This window comes from Ursus americanus, chromosome 3 (assembly GCF_024610735.1).
Source record: "Ursus americanus isolate L20-20 chromosome 3, mUrsAme1.1.p, whole genome shotgun sequence".
Lineage (NCBI taxonomy): Eukaryota > Metazoa > Chordata > Mammalia > Carnivora > Ursidae > Ursus > Ursus americanus.
The window spans coordinates 86607662-86627489 of NC_142129.1; the positions used below are offsets into that span (position 1 = coordinate 86607662).

At 35.7% G+C, this 19828-nt stretch overlaps 1 protein-coding gene across 2 annotated transcripts in view; it reads right to left on the minus strand.

The window, feature by feature from the left end:
- Positions 1 to 19828, minus strand: part of COG5 (component of oligomeric golgi complex 5) — a 279919-nt gene that overhangs the window by 103163 nt on the left and 156928 nt on the right. For both annotated transcript variants that reach the window (XM_045793457.2, XM_045793458.2), the window contains 2 exons: positions 16400 to 16512; positions 16068 to 16145 (listed from right to left, as the gene is read on the minus strand). In XM_045793457.2, coding sequence (XP_045649413.1) covers positions 16068 to 16145; positions 16400 to 16512 — 191 coding nt within the window. The remainder of the gene's footprint in view (positions 1 to 16067; positions 16146 to 16399; positions 16513 to 19828) is intronic.

The following is a 19828-nucleotide window of genomic DNA, read 5'->3' on the forward strand; positions in this document are numbered from 1 at the left end:
GAGCATGACTGGACTGTAATTTTCCTTTCTTGTAATCTTTAACCTGTTTGGTATAAAGGTTATTTTTTAGTCTCATAAAGTGAGTGAGGGAGGTTTTCTTCCCTTAAAAAAAGAAAAAAGAATGATCTCTTAAAATTTTGGTAGAAGTTGCTTGAAAAACCATTTGAGACTACTGGTTTCTTGGTATAAAGACTTTGAACTAGCAATTCAATTCCTTTCAAGGTTAAAGGACTACGCATAGTGTCTAACCCTACTTTAACAATTTTGACATGTTATGTTTTTCTAGAAATGTGTGCATTTCACCTGCCTTTTAAAATTAGTTGGCATGAAGTTTTTCATGGTATCTTTTTTCCTTTAAACTTTAAATTCTGAACTTATAGAAAAATTTTACACTTAGAGAAAAGCTGCAAGAATAAACACCCTCCCCAAATCTTGTTTGTTCACTCCAATTCACCACTTGTTACCTAACAGTGAGCCACATCTACTTTATCACTATCGTTCTCTCTCGCTCGCTCTCCCTCTCTCATGCAAACAACTGAGAGGAACTTGTATATCAGAGTCCTGCACCACTAAATAATTAAGTGACCCCCTAGGAATAAAGACATTCTAAATACCCATACTACAATGATCAAACTTGGGATTTTTAACCTTGTTACACAGATCTCATATACCTTTCATATCCCGATTTCATGAACTGTCCAATGTTTTTATAGCATTTTTTTTTTCTGGAACAGGAACTAGAGCAGCATCATGTATTTTACAGTTCGCTGTCATACCCCTTTATATAAAGTCTTACCTACTATGAAACTATTTTTAATCTTTATCATTGATATTTTTAAGCAGTGAAGACTAGTTATTTTACAGATTGTCCAAAAGTTTAGATTTATCTTGTTTCCACATAATTAGACTCAGGTTATGCATCTTTGTCTGGAATACAACATGAGTAATATGTCCTCGGGATATCATGTATATTTGCAGGGTATTGGGGGTATTAATTGTGATTGCATAAAGTGTTATCTGAGTCTTCTACTGTATAGCAGCTACCTTTCTTTTTTGGAATTAATAAGCAATTACTGGGGAGACACTTTAATACCATGTAAATATACTGTTCCTTATCAAGCTCTCCTTCCTCCAGATTTAGCATCCACTGATGATTACTGACTGAATCAAAGTTTATTATAATAGTTGCAAAATAGTTATCTTTTTTATTTCATTGTTCTGTTTTCATTAGCTCACAGTTCATTTCAAGGGAGTTTTCCCTTCTTACTTGTCAGTCTATCCATCTCTTTCTTTAGCTTGACATACAGACCTCTGAATTTTTATTTTATTCAATAGGTTAAAATTCATTACTATCCTTACTTGTTGTGATGATCAGTTTTGGAGCAGTTATTTTCTAGCACAAGATATTCCACACTCATCTTCAATTTTCTTAGCTCCAAGCCCAGAACCAGCAATTTCTTTAAATAACCTTGATAGTATTCTGTCATCTTATTTTGAGTTGGTGCAATGCAAAATACACACTGTAATCTATACAATGTATGTATTCTGAATACCAGCCCTTAATCAGATATAGGATTTTAGTGAATTCATACAGTTCAGCACAATCCACTTTTAGAACAATCTCATCACCACAAAAGTCCCCTCTTTGTCCATCCATCCATCAAACCCTGCTCCAACACCCAGGGACAATCATTTATCTGCCTTCTATCTATAGTTTTCCTTTCACAGAAATTTCATATAAACAAAATCATACAACACGTACTCTTTTGAGTTTGGCCACTTTCACTTATAATGTTTTTAAGGTTTATCCACGTAGTCTAATATATTAGCATTTTGTTCCCTCTTATTGTAGAATGGTAATCTATTGTATAAATATATGACATTTTGTTTATTCACTGACCAGTTGATGGACATTTAGATTCTTTCCGGTATTTCGCTATTATGAATAACGCTGTTATAAACAGTTGTGTAGAAATCTTCTTTGTGGACACAGGTTTTCATTTCTCCTGGGTAAATACCTAGGAATGGAACTGCTGGATCATATGGAGAGTGTACAGTAAGAAATTGACAAAATGCTTTTCAAAGTGGCAGTACTATTTTACATTTCCACCAGCAATATATGAGCGTTCCACTTTTCTCCACGTCTTCACCAACACTTGTTACTTACTGATAGTCATTTTGATTCCACTGGTTGAGCAGTGGAACCTCACTGTAGTTTTGAATTGCATTTCCCTAATGACTAATATTGAGGTTTTATGTATATGATTATTATTCATTTGCATATCTTCTTGGTTAACCAGTCTATTAGTATCTTTTTCCCCCTTTTAATTCCTCCCTCTTGTGGCTCCCTAACCTCCTCCACCCCATCTCTTCTCTATGTAACCACTGATCCTGTTTCTATCATGATAGTTGTATTTTCCACAATTTTATATTCCAAGCAGTCCTTGTTGTGCATGGTACCGTGTTAACAGAAACTCAGGTATATCAGAACTATGCAAAGTAAGGACATAGTTTGAATGTGCATACGTTTCAGTAAACACAGTCCCATGGAAGGCAAGGACTGCCTATACACAGAATTGTAGAATACATCCTTTTCTCTTTGGAGTCTTCCCTTCAACATAATAATTTTGAGATTAATTATGTTTTCACACGTATCAGTAGTCCACATTTCTTTTTGTTGCTGATTACATTCCATTATATAGCTTTACCATGGTTTACTTATTCATTCACATGTTTATGGACACAGGTTGTTTAAGGTTACTGGCTATTAAATAAAAAGCTGCTAGTGGACATTTGTACGCAAGTCTTTTATGGTAATACTCTTTCATTTCTCTTAGATTAATACACTGGGGTATATTGCTGAGTTACATAGTAGGTGTATATTTAACTTTTTAAGAAACTGTCAAACTGTTTTCCAAAGTGGTGGTACAATTTTACATTTACCATCAGCAGTATGTGAGAATTCCAGTCACTCTATAACCTTACCAGCACCAACACTTGGTTTGGTCAGGTCTTTTAAATTTTTAGGTATGTGCTTATTTGACATCTATCTGTAAAGTATCCCTTTGAATCTTTTGTCTTATTTTCAAAATCAGACAAAAACAGAAACTGAATGCTTTCTGAGTTCTGAGTTTTTTAGGCAGGAAGTTCTTTATTAAACATATGATTTGCAAAATGACACTACAGATAAAAGACTGGTATCCAAGATCTACAAAGAACTTCTCAAACTCAATACACGAGAAACAAATAAACAAATCAAAAAATGGGCAGAAGATATGAACAGACACTTTTCCAATGAAGACATACAAATGGCTAACAGACACATGAAAAAATGTTCAAAATCATTAGCCATCAGGGAAATTCAAATCAAAACCACACTGAGATACCACCGTATGCCAGTCAGAATGGTAAAAATAGACAAGGCAAGAAACAACAATTGTTGGAGAGGATGTGGAGAAAGGGGATCCCTCCTACATTGTTGGTGGGAATGCAAGCTGGTACAGCCACTCTGGAAAACAGTGTGGAGGTCCCTTAAAAAGTTAAAAATTGAGCTACTCTATGATCCAGCCACTGCACTACTGGGTGTTTACCCCAAAGATACAGACGTAGTGAAGAGAAGGGCCATATGCACCCCAATGTTCATAGCAGCAATGTCCACAATAGCTAAATCGTGGAAGGAGTCGGATGCCCTTCAACAGATGACTGGATTAAGAAGTTGTGGTCCATATATACAATGGAATATTACTCAGTTATCAGAAAGAACGAATTCTCGACATTTGCTGCAACATGGACGGCACTGGAGGAAATAACGCTAAGTGAAATAAGTCAAACAGAGAAAGACAACTATCATATGATTTCTCTCATCTATGGAACATAAGAACTAGGATGATTGGTAGGGGAAGAAAGGGATAAAGAAAGGGGGGGTAATCAGAAGGGGGAATGAAACATGAGAGACTATGGACTATGAGAAACAAACTGAGGGCCTCAGCGGGGAGGGGGGTGGGGGAATGGGATAGACCGGTGATGGGTAGTAAGGAGGGCACGTATTGCATGGTGCACTGTGTGTTACACGCAACTAATGAATCATCGAGCTTTATATCGGAAACCGGGGATGTACTGTATGGTGACTAACATAATATAATAAAAAATCATTAAAAAAAAATTGAGCTACCCTATGATCCAGCCATTGCACTACTGGGTGTTTACCCCAAAGATACAGACGTAGTGAAGAGAAGGGCCATATGCACCCCAATGTTCATAGCAGCAATGTCCACAATAGCTAAATCATGGAAGGAGCCGAGATGCCCTTCAACAGATGACTGGATTAAGAAGTTGTGGTCCATATATACAATGGAATATTACTCAGCTATCAGAAAGAACGAATTCTCGACATTTGCTGCACATGGACGGCACTGGAGGAGATAATGCTAAGTGAAATAAGTCAAGCAGAGAAAGACAATTATCATATGATTTCTCTCATCTATGGAACATAAGAACTAGGATGATCGGTAGGGGAAGAAAGGGATAAAGAAAGGGGGGGTAATCAGAAGGGGTAATGAAACATGAGAGACTATGGACTCTGAGAAACAAATTGAGGGCCTCAGAGGGGAGGGGGGTGGGGGAATGGGATAGGCTGGTGATGGGTAGTAAGGAGGGCACGTATTGCATGGTGCACTGGGTGTTATACGCAACTAATGAATCATCGAACTTTACATCGGAAACCGGGGATGTACTGTATGGTGACTAACATAATATAATAAAAAAACATTAAAAAATTTTTAAAAAAATATGATTTGCAATTATTTTCTCCCAGTATATACCTTGTCTTGTATTCTCTTAATGAAGTAATTTGCAGAGCGGAAATTCTTATTTTGAAAAAGTCCAAAATATCAGTTTTTTTTTTCTTTTATGGCTCAAGCTTCTGGTGTTGCATTGAAGAAACCTTTGCCTCCCCAAATTCACAAAGTTTTAATTTTGTTCCTCCAATCAGTTTTAGAATTTTAAGTCTTACATTTGGGTATCCATATGTTTCAGCATTATTTGTTAAAAAGACTATTGCGTCACCACTGAATTACTTTTGAAACTTTTTTTTTAAAGATTTTATTTATTTATTTGACAGAGATAGAGACAGCCAGCGAGAGAGGGAACACAAGCAGGGGGAGTGGGAGAGGAAGAAGCAGGCTCCCAGTGGAGGAGCCTGATGTGGGGCTCGATCCCATAATGCCGGGATCACGCCCTGAGCCGAAGGCAGACACCCAACCGCTATGCCACCCAGGCGCCCCTTTTCAAACTTTTTTTGAAAATCAGTTTTCTATATAGATGTGAGTGTATTTCTGGACTTTCTATTCTGCATCAATGATATGGTCTCTAACTTGACAACAATGCCACACTTTCTTGAATAGGTAGTTTTGTAAGTCTGGAAATCAGGTAACGTTAAGCCTTCCAATTCTGCTTTTCTTTTTCAAAGCTGTGTTGGGTATCCTAGGTCCTCTGTATTTCTATTTGAATTTTAGATGCAGCCTGTCAATTTCTTCAAAACATCTCTTGGGATTATAGATCTATTTGGGAAGAATGGACCTCTTAACAGTGAATCTAGCAACCCATAAATCAGGTATCTCTCTCCATTTACTTAGGTCATCTTTAATTTCAGCAATATTTTATAGTTTTCAGTATACAGATGATATTCATCTTTCAACAGATTTATTCCTAAGTATTATTATATTCTTAGATGCTACTATATGTGGAATTATTAAATTTTAATTTTAATTGTACATTGCTAATATATAGAAATACAATTGATTTTTTTGTATTGACCTGTATTCTGTAATCTTGCAATAAGTGACTTTTTAGTTCTAGTAGTTGTTTTTTTTTTTAAGATTCTATCAAATTTTCTACATACATGATGATGTCATCTGTAAATTGAGCCCATTCTATTTTGTCCTTTCCAAACTGGAAATCTTTCATTTCTTCTTCTTGCTCCATCCCACTAGCTACGATAATGTTAAATAGAAGTAGTGAGAACAGAAAGAAATCCTTGTCTGCTCCCTGGTTTTAGGAGACAAGGATTAAGTCCTCATGATTAAGTATGATTTTACCTGTTCCTTGTTCCTAAATGCCTTTTATCAGGTTGAGAAAGCTCCTTTCTATTCCTAGTTTGCTAAAAGTTCTTATCAGGAATGGATGTTGGATTCTGTCAAATGCTTTTCCTGCATGTATTGAGCTAATCATATGGTTTTTTCTTTTTTAGTTTGCTGGCCTTCCTTTTCCAATTACAGCCTTATATTAAAACCTCATTTAATCCTCCATAATTTTTAACCTTTCGTATTTTCCATATCTTTTACTTATGCTGTATTCTGGATAATTTCATTAATTTTGTCAGCCTCTAATTCATTCTTTGACTTCATGGAATATCTGTCTAATCTATCTGCTCAATTTTTTATTTCAGTGATTTTATTTTTAATTTTTAAATGTTCTATTTGGTTCTTTTTAAAGAACTACCTGGTCATTTTTTAAGTCTTTTGTTTCTCATTTTTTATTCCATTTTCTATTCTTTAAATATATCATATACAGATATTTGACATGCATAAGTATATCCGTATATATATCTTTGCCCCTCAGAGATTTTTCTCACCTTTTGCAAGCTGAAGAGTGCATTAAAGAACATGTTTTCCCAGTGTATCCAGAATTTATTTAAACTGTAGTAAGAGGACTCTTCAGAAGATCCAGTCTCCACACTAGTAAAAGCAAAAACCTTTTTACCTTTATAAGTGAGAGTACTTACTGATGATATCTGACTTAGAAACTTAACTGGTTTTGCCTTAATCTTCTTAGCTAGCTTGGAGTTCCAGAGTATGAATGCACATGAAAAACCCTTCAAAACAAATCAAAAATGAAAGCAGGTAGCAGAATAATACATACAGTCTGGTCTTATTTATGTTAAAATATAAAAGCCTATTTGGATGTATATATACACACATCCATTGAAATGGAAACTGATGGAAACCCCACACCAGTCTGTAAACAGTGATTACCACTGAGGAAGGGAATGGATTAGGGAAGAAGGGGGGATTTCCATGTGTTACTGTATGCATTTGTATGTGTATGTGTGTATGTGTGTGTAAATGAGGTATAAATACATACAAGAAAATGCACAGATAAAAAAAAAAAGAAACTTAACTGGCTTATTGCTACTTGATTTTTTAATCAAATTAAGATGCCACAAATAAATGAGTTAAACATTTTTCTCATAATATTAAAAAGATTTCATGGTTAGATGGCCTAAAAATTTTCTGAGTCTTTAATCCTATCACCAAGTCATTTGATATGTCTAAAAGAGGAAAAGAAAACACATTCTTTTTCACAGTTAAAATTCTCATTAGTACTCTAGCTGCTCAAAATGCTGAATACATTCCAAATTTAGCCTAATACATCCTACACACGATTACAAGACTTTGTTCGACGATAAAAATTGCTGGCTTAGAAAATGAAAATATCATATCTATCCTCCTAAACACAGAGAAACTGGCTTAATTCTGCAGATGAGAGTCTACAACAGGTTTTCCACCGTGTGAATCCTGATGATTTGTCAATAATTTGCTACACTCACTTTAACAAAGTTATATATAGTATTGATAGTCATATAGTGACATTAGAACTCTTAACTGGTTTTAAAAGATACCAAAATTGAGCGATTGATAGGTATGAATATGTCTTTTCAAATTATACTATGAACTGAAAATAACAGGCTAATTCTACAAGTTAGCCAGGACATTTATTAAATTAAACAGAAGCAGAATTAGTTATCTTATTAAGGAAAAGCTTTCAAAAGGGCCCCACATTTAAATTATATTCCTAAGATTGTTATACCTAATATAATTGGTCCATTTTTATTTTATATTCATGTTATGAAGACTACATCAGTATAAAGATGACATAAATGGCTGGTATGAACTATTCCCGATTATAAATCAAAGGGAAAGTATTTATTAATTTAGCTTTCAGTAAATTTCAAAATACAGACTAGATTCCAATTTCAAAAGGTATTTACTGGAAATAATCTGAGGGAAAAAGCATTAATTTCTAAACAGATACTACAGAAAGCATATGGCATAATTCTAATATTGTTTCATTTTGAATTATTTACAATTTTATTTAATTTTAATTATATAAATTCATTGGTTCAAAAGGCTAAACCACTAAATTAGGAAGAAGTTTCAATACCACGATATTTCCTTCTTAAAAACCTTGAAATTGCAAAAACTTCATAACCTTTCCTCAAAAAGAGATTACACAAAGATTTAGAGATGTTGGTCCAAATGTCACTCTTCAATGACCGAACACACACCATTCTCTACTCAAAAGTTTAAACTTCTCTGAAGACTTTAAGGATCTTTATTTGGGGACTCCAATCATCCTAGAAATCCTGCACTTTCTACAAAAATTCTGTTGCCATTGATAATTATTTTCATTAGAATAATAAAGTTCTTACATGGTAGTTACATAATTAGCAAAATTATCTGTTCATAGCTTTATAATAAAGGAAAAGACTAAAGAAATTACATTAAATACAGTGAAATTTATGTGCTATTTCTGCAGTATGTACAGGTGTTTAGAGGGTTTTTATTTTGTTTTGTTTTTTACTTTTGCCCTGGATATCCCAAGTATTTAGGACCAAAAGTTATTTTGGACTTTTCACAAAAGACTGATCTTTTTTGAATATACATGAGGACACTGAATTCCAAGAGGGACTTAAATTTTTTTTCATAAACACTGCCATAAAAGAATAACTAAACTGGAAATTTACATTAAAATTTATGTATAAATATGTGTGTTGTGTATGACTATATTTTTAAATAGGAAAGAATGGTGTTTGAAAAATCAATCTTTATTGGTTTTATTTTTAATTCAGTAAGAAATTTTGTGAGTTAATGTAAAGACTGAATAAAATGAAAGCATATATCCCTGTTCCTAATAATCCTTCATAATTGGTAGCTAATTCACATGCATTTAAAATCTGGCCCACAGAAGTTGCCAGAGTTCATTCACAATAATAACTGATGAGAATTTATATATGAGTTTATATGTAGAAATTTTATCCAATATAATAATATCACAAACATAAGCATTGTTAAATGGCACTATTCCTCCTTATTTTTTTTTCTTTAGATTCCCTTGAATATAATGGTTTCATATAATTGTTCTTATACTATTAGTAGAATATAGCCAAACTATTAAAAAGGGGTAAAAACATATACAAAGCATTAGATAGTAAAAGCTTGAAATCAAGACACTCTGATAAAGAATAAATGAATTAATTTGGGTAGAAAGGCGACCAAAATTAGAAGAAATGAATAACACTGCATGTGCATATGCTTACCTATAAACATGAAGGCCTGGTATTAGTTATCCATTTTATCACTAAAGGTAAAAAAATTAGTAACTATACAAGAGAGATTAATAGCTATGCAATATACTATACGAATCCCCATAGCAATTGGCTGGGAAAGCAAGAGGAGCCGAATTTTGTGAGTTCTTGCAAAAAAAAAAAAAAAAAAAATTTAAGCCCCTCTTGGTATACAAGTGAGGGAAAGATGGCAACAGAGTAGGAGGACCCTAGGCTCTCCTTATACCATGAATACAAACAGATAACTATCAAAGCATCCTAAATACCCCAGAAATAGACCTGAAGACTGGCAAAACAACTAAAGGTAGAGAAGAGGCCACATTAAAGAAGGCATGAAGTGTGGAGACATAGTTTGGAAGAGAAAATGATTGTGGCCACTGGGGTGTAAAGGGAGCCGCCCCTGTGGAGAAAGGCAAGAGACAGAATAGCACACAGGGGGATGCAGGGGGAAAATGAATCCCCATAGCAATTGGCTTGGGAAGCTAGAGGGGCTGAATTTTGTGAGTTCTTGCAGCCAGCAGGGCTTAAACCTGGAGTTCTAAAGATCTGCCCATGTGGCTTGGGGAGAGCTCAGAGGTATTGGAGCTGCTCTTGAAAAGAAGGCAGGTAAAGAACCTGTGGACATACAGCACGGAAACAGCAACCTGAAGAGCACCTAGGGCACACAGTGGGGAGGTCATCTGCTCATCTCAGAGCTTGTCCCAGAGAGGCAGCATTCAGAGAGACCCTACCAGGAACAAAGGAACTGGCCAGCACCATTTCCCTCCAGCACCCCTCAACATAAGCCCAGGGCCACCTGAGGGAACAGTGCAATACCCACATTCCCTACCTAACTTCCTTACACCAAGCCTGCCCCATTCCCACGCCCGTGGAACTGCTCCTCAAGTCACACTTGCCTCAGTCACAGCAGCAGGCCTTCTCCCTCAGAAGACCAGCCCAAAACCCTGCCAACACCACATCTCCCAACCTGGGAGTTTTGTAGAGTCTCAGTTCCAGCAGCAGTGTCAACAGATCTCATTCCACAAGCAGACCAGAGCACAGCTACTTAAAATATGCCACATTCAGGACAGGGAACAAACACTGCCCATAACAGGCAAAGACGGCCTCTGCAGACGCCTGGCCTGAATGATAAAGCGGCCGGGACACCACAGCTGACTGCATGCAGCACACACTGGAGACACTGCTGGAAGGGCCAGGCCTTGAGGGAACAGGAGACACTACATAGCAGGGCACTACAGGACCTCTTCTTCATAAGGCTATTACCTTCAAGAACACAGAGAAATGAGCACAGAGATTTAGATAAATTGAGAAGACAGAGAAATTTATCCCAAATGAAAAACCAGGACAAGGCCATGCATGGTCAGAGATTTAAGCAGAACAGGTATCAGTAACATGCTTGACAGAGAATTTAGAGTAATGATCATAAGACTACTCACTGGACTTGAGAAAACAGTGGAAAACATGAGTGAGACCCTTAACACAGAGTTAAGGAATACCGTAGCAAAGATAAAGGGCTCAATAAACAAAATGAGAAACACACTAATGGAATGAACAGCAGGCTGGAAGAGAGGAGCAAATCAGTGATCTAGGAGACAGAGTAAGGGAGAGAAATCAAGATGAACAAGAGAGAGAAAAAAGAATGATGGAAAATGAGAATAAACTTAGGGAACTCAGGGATTCCATCAAACAGTAATATTCACATTACGGGAGAACCAAAGAAGACGACAAAGAAAAGGGAGCACAAAGTTTATCTGAAGAGATAATAGCTCAAAACTACCCTAACCTGAGGAAGACAACAAATATCCAGAACCAGGAGGCACACAGAACCCCCAACAAAATCAAGAAAAGCAGATTCACCCCAAGACATACAATTAAAATGGCAAAATACAGTAAAGAAAAAACTTAAAAGGAGCAAGACGAAAGAACACAGTTACCTAAAAGGGAAACGCCATAAGGCTATCAGGGGTTTTTCAGCAGAAACTTTCCAAGGCAGAAGAGAGTGCCATGATCTATTCAAAGTGCTGAACGGAAAAAAACTGCAGCCAGTAATACACTATCCAGCAAGGCTATCATTCAGAATAGAAGGAGAGAGAAAAATTTTCCCAAACAAAAACGAATGGAGTTCATGACCACTAAGCCAGCCAAGCAAGAAATATTAAAGGGGATTCTATCAGTGAAAAGGAGAGACTAACAGTATGAAGGTAGGAAATATAAAAGCAGCAAAAATAAATATTTTTGTAAAATATCTGTCAAGGAACTTACAAAATAAAAGGGTGTGAAATATGACAACATATCCCTAAAATGTGGGGAGGAGAGGAGTAAAGGATGGGTTCAAACTTAAACCACCACCAACTTAACATAGACTGCTATATTCAGAAGATGTTATGTACAAACCCAATGGCAAATACAAATCAAAAACCACTAATAAATATGCAAAGAATAAAGAGAAAGAAATCCTAATATAACACTAAAAAAACCCCAGCAAACCATGAAAGATAGAGAGACAAGAAAGGGTCAGAGAAAATCTTCAGAAATAACCACAAAACAGGTAATAAGTGACAATAAACACATATCTATCAATAATTACTCTGAATGTAAATGGACTGAACACTCCAATAAAAAAACATAGTGTGACAGAATGGATTAAAAAAACAAGACCAAGGGCACTTGGATGGCATAGTCAGTTAAGTGTCTGACTCTTGATTTTGGCTCAGATCATGATCTCAGGGTCTCAGTGAGAAAATAAAACAAATAAAAACAAAAACAAAAAAACAAGACCCATCTATATGCTGTTTACCAGAGACTCATTTTAGACCTAAAAGAACCTATAGATTGAAAGTGGGAGGACAGAGAAACCTCTATCATGCAAATGGATTTCCAAAGAAAGCTGGAGTAGCAATAGTTATATCGGACAAAATAGACTTTATATAATCATAAAGGGGACAATCCAACAAGAAGATATAACATTGTAAGTATTTATGCATCCAAATACATAAAACAGTTAATAACAAACATAAAGGAACTAATTGATAATAAAACGGTAACAGTAGGGGACTTTAACACTCCACTTACATCAACAGATCATGTAAACAGAAAATCAACAAAGAAAAAATGGCTTTGAATGACACACTGGACCAGATGGATTTAACAGATATATTCAGAACATTCCATCCTAAAACAGCAGAATACACATTCTTTTCAGGTGCACAAAGAACACTCTCCAGAAGAGATCACATAATAGCTCACAAAACCAGTCTCAACAAATTCAAAAAGATCAAAGTCATACCATGCATCTTTTCTGAACACAAAGCTACGAAACTAGAAATCGACCACAAGAAAAAACACTGGAAAACACACAAATACATAGAGATTAATAACAGTCTACTACACAGTGAATGAGTCAGCCACAAAATACAAGAAATAAAGAAGTACATGAAAACAAATGAAAATGAAAACACAATGATTCAAAACTTCTGGGATGTAGCAAAAGTGGTTCTAAACAGGAAGTATATAGCAATACAGGCTTAACTCAGGAAGAAAAATCTCAAATTCTTTTATAAATCTTTTTTTTTTAAGGTTTTATTTATTTATTTGACAGAGAGAGAGACAGCCAGAGAGAGAGGGAACACAAGCAGGGAGAGTGGGAGAGGAAGAAGCAGGCTCCCATCGGAGGAGCCTGATGCGGGGCTCGATCCCATACCGCCGGGATCACGCCCTGAGCCGAAAGCAGACGCTTAACCGCTGTGCCACCCAGACGCCCCTCAAATTCTTAAATACACAACCTAACCTTGCACCCAAAGGAGCTAGGAAAAGAACAAATGAAATCTGAAACCAGCAGAAGGAAAGAAATAATAAAGAAGAGAAGAAATAAATGGTATAGAAACTAAAAAAAAGAACAGATCAATGAAACCAGGGCTGGTTCTTTGTGAAAAAAAAAATCAAGAAAATTGATAAACCTCTAGCCAGACTTATCAAGAAAGAAAAGAGAGGGGCGCCTGGGTGGCTCAACCGGTTGAGCACCGGACTCCTGATTTTGGCTCAGGTCATGATCTCAGGGTTGTAAGATCAAGTCCCAAGTAGGGCTCCGTGCTGGGTGTGGAGTCTGCTAAAATTCTCCCTCTCCCTCTGCCCCTCTCCCCACACTCTCTCTTTACAAATAAATAAAAAGAAAGAAAGAAAGAAAGAAAGAAAGAAAAAGAAAAAAGAAAGAAAAAGAGAAAGGACACAAGTAAATAAAATCACAAATGAGAGAGAAGAAATAACAAGCAACACCACAGAAATACAAATAATTATAAGAGAATATTATGAAAAACTATATGTCAACAAATTGGACAACCTGGAAGAAATAGATAAATTCCTAGAAACATATGAACTACCAAAACTGAAACAGGAAGAAACAGAAAACTTGAACAGACCAATAACCTGCAAAGAAATTGCCTCAGTAACTTAAAAACTCACAACAAACAAAGTCCAGGAACAGATGGCTTCACAGGCAAATTCTACCAAACATTTAAAGAAGAGTTAATACTTATTTTTCTCAAACTATTCCAAAAAACAGAATAAGAAGGAAAACTTCCAAATTCATTTTATGAGGCATTACCCTGATCTTAAAACCAGATAAAGATACCACTAAAAAAGATGTGGTGTATACAGACAGACACACACACAGACACACCAGAATATTATTCAGCCATAAAAAGAATGAAATCTTACCATTTGCTAGAGAGTATAATGCTAAACAAAATAAGCTGGAAAAAAACAAATTCCAAATGATTTCACTCATATATGTATTTACGAAACAACACAAATGAGCAAAAGGACAAAAAAAGAGAGACAAATCAAGAAACAGACTCTTAACCACAGAGAACAAACTGATGGTTAGCAGAGGGGATGGGGGTGGGAGGATGGGTGAAACAGGTGCTAGGGATTAAGGAGTGTGCACTTGTTGACGATAAGCACTGGGTGATGTATGGAGTTGTTGAATAACTATAACCTACACCTAAAATTAATATAATACTGTATGCTAAGTGGAATTTAAAAAAAACTTAAAAAAATTAATTACTATACAAATTGACAAAAGAATATTATTGTTTCTTTCATACAATTAGAAGCCAAATATGAAGCAGGATAATGGAAGTGAGTAGATACTACTGTAAGTACATGTGCAAAAATCAATTTACATAGCAGGTCTGAGACTGCTATACTTTGAAATGCCTGCTTGCAAGGGTGGTTCTTGGCTGGTACCCGGGACTTGGATTTTGACAGGGCCCTCATGATTCTCTGATAAGAACACTCACTATACCTAAACTGTTTGTGCAAATAATGTGCTTTACGTTGAACAGCTGCTTTTCTTTTGGGAGTCTGGAATTTTGGTACATGCCAGGCAGTAACTGACTCCTGATTAAATCTAACTCCTAGGTGCAAGGTGAACTTCCCTAGAGGACATTTTACACATGCTGTCCCCACTTGTTGCTGGAGCAATTAAAGGTGTCCTGTTTGTGAGTCCTGGGAGAGGACTCTTAGAAGCTTGTACCTGGTTGCCTCTGGACTTCATCCTATATGCTTTTCCCCTATTGCTGATTTTCCTTTCATGAAGCTGATTTTGATTCATAGCCTTTCATCACTGTAATAAATTATTGCCACAAGCACAACTATATGCTGAATGCTATAAATCCTCCCAGCAAATCACCAGACTTGGAGGTGGTCTTGGAGATCCACAACACAATATATAAAATCCTTAAATTTTGGACTTACAAAGGAAATGATCTATACTGTAATACTGGAAGCTCAGAGAATTTTTTTCTTTGGAACACTTATGTGTCAGGATTAAATGATGAATAGAATAATTAATTACTCTATTATTCCTTATTAAAAACCTATCAAGATGAATGAATAAAATGTAGAGTCGGATTTCTATGCATGGAAGGAATTCTTATGACCCATGAGGCCAGTGGATTGGTGGATGACAGAAAGGAGAATTTCAGAATATGAAAAATGGGATACAGCAATGTGCTTCATAAGAAAAATTAACAATTGAATGGATCCCATCATTTTCAGTAAAGACTATATAAGACATTATAATGACCACTAATTAAATTTTTTATTTACCCCAAATTTTCATCTAATTCTCTAATGCAACTTTTAAAAACATTTACAATGAATCATTTATATAATGGAAAATTAGAAATTAGTTTATGCATTTTAGAAATTAGTCTATAAAAAGTATTACTGGTAGCATCTACTCAATAAACAAGTGTGCTTATATACATGTTATAAAGAAAGTTTGTTGTCATCAAGAAACAATTCCAGGGGCGCCTGGGTGGTTCAGTTAAACATCTGACTCTTCGACTCTGCTCAGGTCTAGATCTCAGGGTTGTGAGACCAAGCCCTGCATCAGGCTCCTCACTGGGTACGGATCCTGCTTGGGATTTTCTCTCTCCCTCTTCCTCTGCGCCTTTCCCACCTTGCACATGCTAAGGAAGGAAGGAAGGAAGGAAGGAAGGAAGGAAGGAAGGAAGGAAGGAAGGAAAGAAGGAAGGGGAAATACAATTCCTATGGCTATTTGGCATGTAGCCACTCTGTAAGGTAAGAACACAAACAAGGCTGGCTCGTATCTTCCTGCATTTTTCAATAAAGAGATAAAAATATTTTCATTTAAACATACCTTAACTATTTCTTCAATGAAACAAACATGAGAAACAGGATCTCTCTTCTTGGCTAATATTTTTTGTAGATGTTGTACCTAAAAAAGGCAGAAAGGGGGAGAATGTACACAGCTGGGTATTTTCTAAATGAAACAAATGTAAAGCTTAGGTACTAGAAACAGCAAGGGAAGGAAAAGGGCATTGTGCTAGAGCCTCTACATATATTATAATCAGTTAGTGTAGGTTTTTTGAATGCTCGGAGATTTTAAGAAAGCTGTCCAAGGTCACATAACTTGGAATAACCAGGCATTAATCCATAATTAATATTCTTTCCATTCTCTAAAATATTTACCTGTCCACAAACAGTACAAATATGATCCACAAGTTTCTCCATATTGGTCCAGAGGGAAGCACGAAAAGCTGCAGTGTTTCCTGGGGTTGGCATAGTAGATCGTCCAGGTCCCCCTGTTTATGAGTGACAAAGAAATATGAAAAAGAAAAATTTTCGAATATAACAAAAAAATAAAAAGGATGGAAATTTCTCTTTACAGAAGAACGTCAGTTAATAAATGCAGAGAAAATGATAGAAAATAATCACCATTTTGCAACTCCTAGTAAAATAATTGAGGGAAAGATAATTATTGGATACAAAACACTGGATGAAGTGTTATGGAAAACAGGATATTCCTATGGTCTCGAGGTATACACAAATTACTAATCACAAAGAAAAGAAAGTACTCTTATAAGGAGCAATCTGGCATATACTACAGTAATGAGGTGATTTCCTTTAGCATCAGCAGTAATGAGACAGACATAATTTGGGTGCTTACTGATATGATGTTAATGGTAAATACACAACATCACTTTACTAGTTTATTTACTCTGAATATACCCATGAAGAGACAATCAGATAAGTCTAGATAAATTCAAATTGTGGGGCTCTCCAAACATGTTAATGCCATAAAAGGCAAAAAAGGGCATTGGGGTTGTTCTGATTAAAGGAGAGAGAAGAGACAAGATAACTAACAGAAAAGCATAATCCTGATTGGTTCAAGCTGGGGGAAAAATACTGTAAAGAATATTTTGGGGAAAAAAAGGTTTAAAAAGAATATTTGGGGTAATAAGTGAAAAACGTTGAATATGGATTACACATTAAGTAATATTAATATATCAATGTTAAATTTCTTAAGAGTGATGTCTAAGAATGTTCTTGTAGGTAATGCACAAACACAGCTATCTGTGCAGGTCCAAAATGTTTCAACACAGAAAAACGGAATTTTAGTCTCAAATAGAAAAGTATAAATTCCAGGAGTGCCTGAGTGACTCAGTCAGTTAAGCGTCCAACTCTTGATTTCGGCTCAGGTCATGATCTCAGGGTCATGAGATCAAGCCCCATGTTAGGCCCTGCACTCAGTGTGGAATCTGCTTGAGATTCTCTCTCTCTCTCTCTCTCTCTCCCCCTCTGCCCCTCCCCTCACTTCTGCTCTCCAAAAATAAATAAAATCTTTAAAAAAAGAAAAAGAAAAGTATAAATTCTAATCCAAATTAAGCTTTAAAGCCATGCAGTAGAGCCCATCAGTGATTAGTTTATCCTGTTTTCAGGAGGGCAATAAATCAGGAAAACCAGAGGCTGTGTTTGTAAGCTGTTTCATTATAGTTTTTCAACAATTTTAAGTTTAGAAAAGAATTACATGTATCGTCAGCAAAGAGATGCTATTAGTTTTTAGTCTGATAAGAGTGGAAAGCACGTATGAGAGAAATAATGGCTTTAAAGTATGAATAATTCTTGCTTGAAATCTAGGTCTAATTAATTTTAAAAATTATCTGCAATGTTGTACAGACTATTAAAGAAAAGCATACAGGGAATAGAGAGGTAATCTTTAACAATCTGCAATTAGCTCACATGTCATATACAGAATGAACTCATAACAATGAAGAAGGGGGATACAGTGCCTTTGTGAAAATTAGAAAGTATTGGTCAAATTCCTGGAATATGCATAACTCAATTTTATGATAAAGAATTATGGGACACATTAACCCATTACTCTCTTAAAGTAAATAGAACCAGATACATGAGGAAGTATTATTTTCTGTTTATATTTACTGGAGAAACTGAAGCAGAGAAAAATGAGATCACAATCATTGGTTCAACTAGTTCGAGAGGTTCCATTTTTCTTACTTACTACTTCAGTACTTAAAGATTTTTATCCTCACAAGCTAAATACATCTTGTTGAAGATATCAACATGATAAAGATACCAACTGAACATAGAGCAGCTATATAAAGGAAGAGGAGAAAGAATAATTAGAACAGAAAAACTGATGCCATTATCAGCTAGCTGTAGGAGAATCAAGAAACAAAATAGTGTCAAGTTTTATTAACTTGATAGAAGAAACCAAGAGTTTCTCAAAAAAATAATATTTAAGAACGATTTCTAGTTATTGATAGTAGAGTAAAATCATTTTTCTACTCTCTTCCCTTAAAAGTCAATGAAAATAGAACAAAAAGTAGAGGGGAAAAATGAACTTCAAAAAAAAAAAAAAGGAAAGAAACAAAAAAACAAGGAATCAACTAAAGCATAAAACCTGAGGTTATGTATGCCAAATGCTGAGGATAAATCAAAATGAAGAAGGAACTAGAGAACTGTCATCTTAGACCAGAGCAAAAGCCAAATTGTCCTTAAAATCAGTTGTAAAAATGTAGGCAGGCTATCCAAGGATTCTTTGCTTAGAGCTGAAATGAGGAGACATGGATGAGCCAAGGAAGAAGCTAATAAAATGTTTAATGTTGCAGAATCACAACAAAGAAAAGCTGAAGGAGAAATCATAATAAAATGATATTTGCACTGTATGATAAATAGCCCTCTAGTTTGGGGAGACTCTTAGAGGTAAAAATGAGGTGAACGAGGAAAGAAAAGCAGAGAACGTGAGGTTTCCACATAAAAATTGCTTAAATGGGGGGGTGCCTGGGTGGCACAGCGGTTAAGCGTCTGCCTTCAGCTCAGGGCGTGATCCCGGTGTTGTGGGATCGAGCCCTACATCATCAGGCTCCACTGCTATGAGCCTGCTTCTTCCTCTCCCACTCCCCCTGCTTGTGTTCCCTCTCTCGCTGGCTGTCTCTATCTCTGTCAAATAAATAAATAAAATCTTTAAAAAAAATTGCTTAAATGGCTTTACGGGGACTCACACCAAGCTCTAGAATGATCGAAAATTTGAGGAAAGATGTGTTCCCGAGATAGAAGGGAATAAGTTGGTGAATGGTTACTCTAGATAACAAACTTAATCCTAGTTATAGACTGTCCTAGTCTCTCCCTACAACCACCCCTACATTACTCTTCAGCAAACAGCAGTACCTTACAAAGACGAGTAACAATCAGAAACAAATAATATAGGACCTAACAGATTGAGAGAGAAGGAAGAGGGGGAAGGAAAAGAACTTAAGTTGCCGAAGAAATTCCCAAAGGAAACAATGGGAAGGGTTACTTAGTCTTCCACTGTCTCAAAGTAACTATAGGGAAAATTCTTAGTGTAAATATATTAACAGAGATTAAGAACACATTACAAATAACAAACCAATACAATGATCAAGGGTAAAAACACAATCAGAAATGGGAAATGAGCAAGAGGAAATTACACAGAATGAAATAAAGTTCAAAAATACATAATTACGGAAAAGATATTAGAAATGGAAAATAAGATGTTACATGTGCATAATTAAAGTTGCTGAAAAGAACAAATGCAAAATAAAAATATTCAAATATATAATTAAAGTAAACCTACAA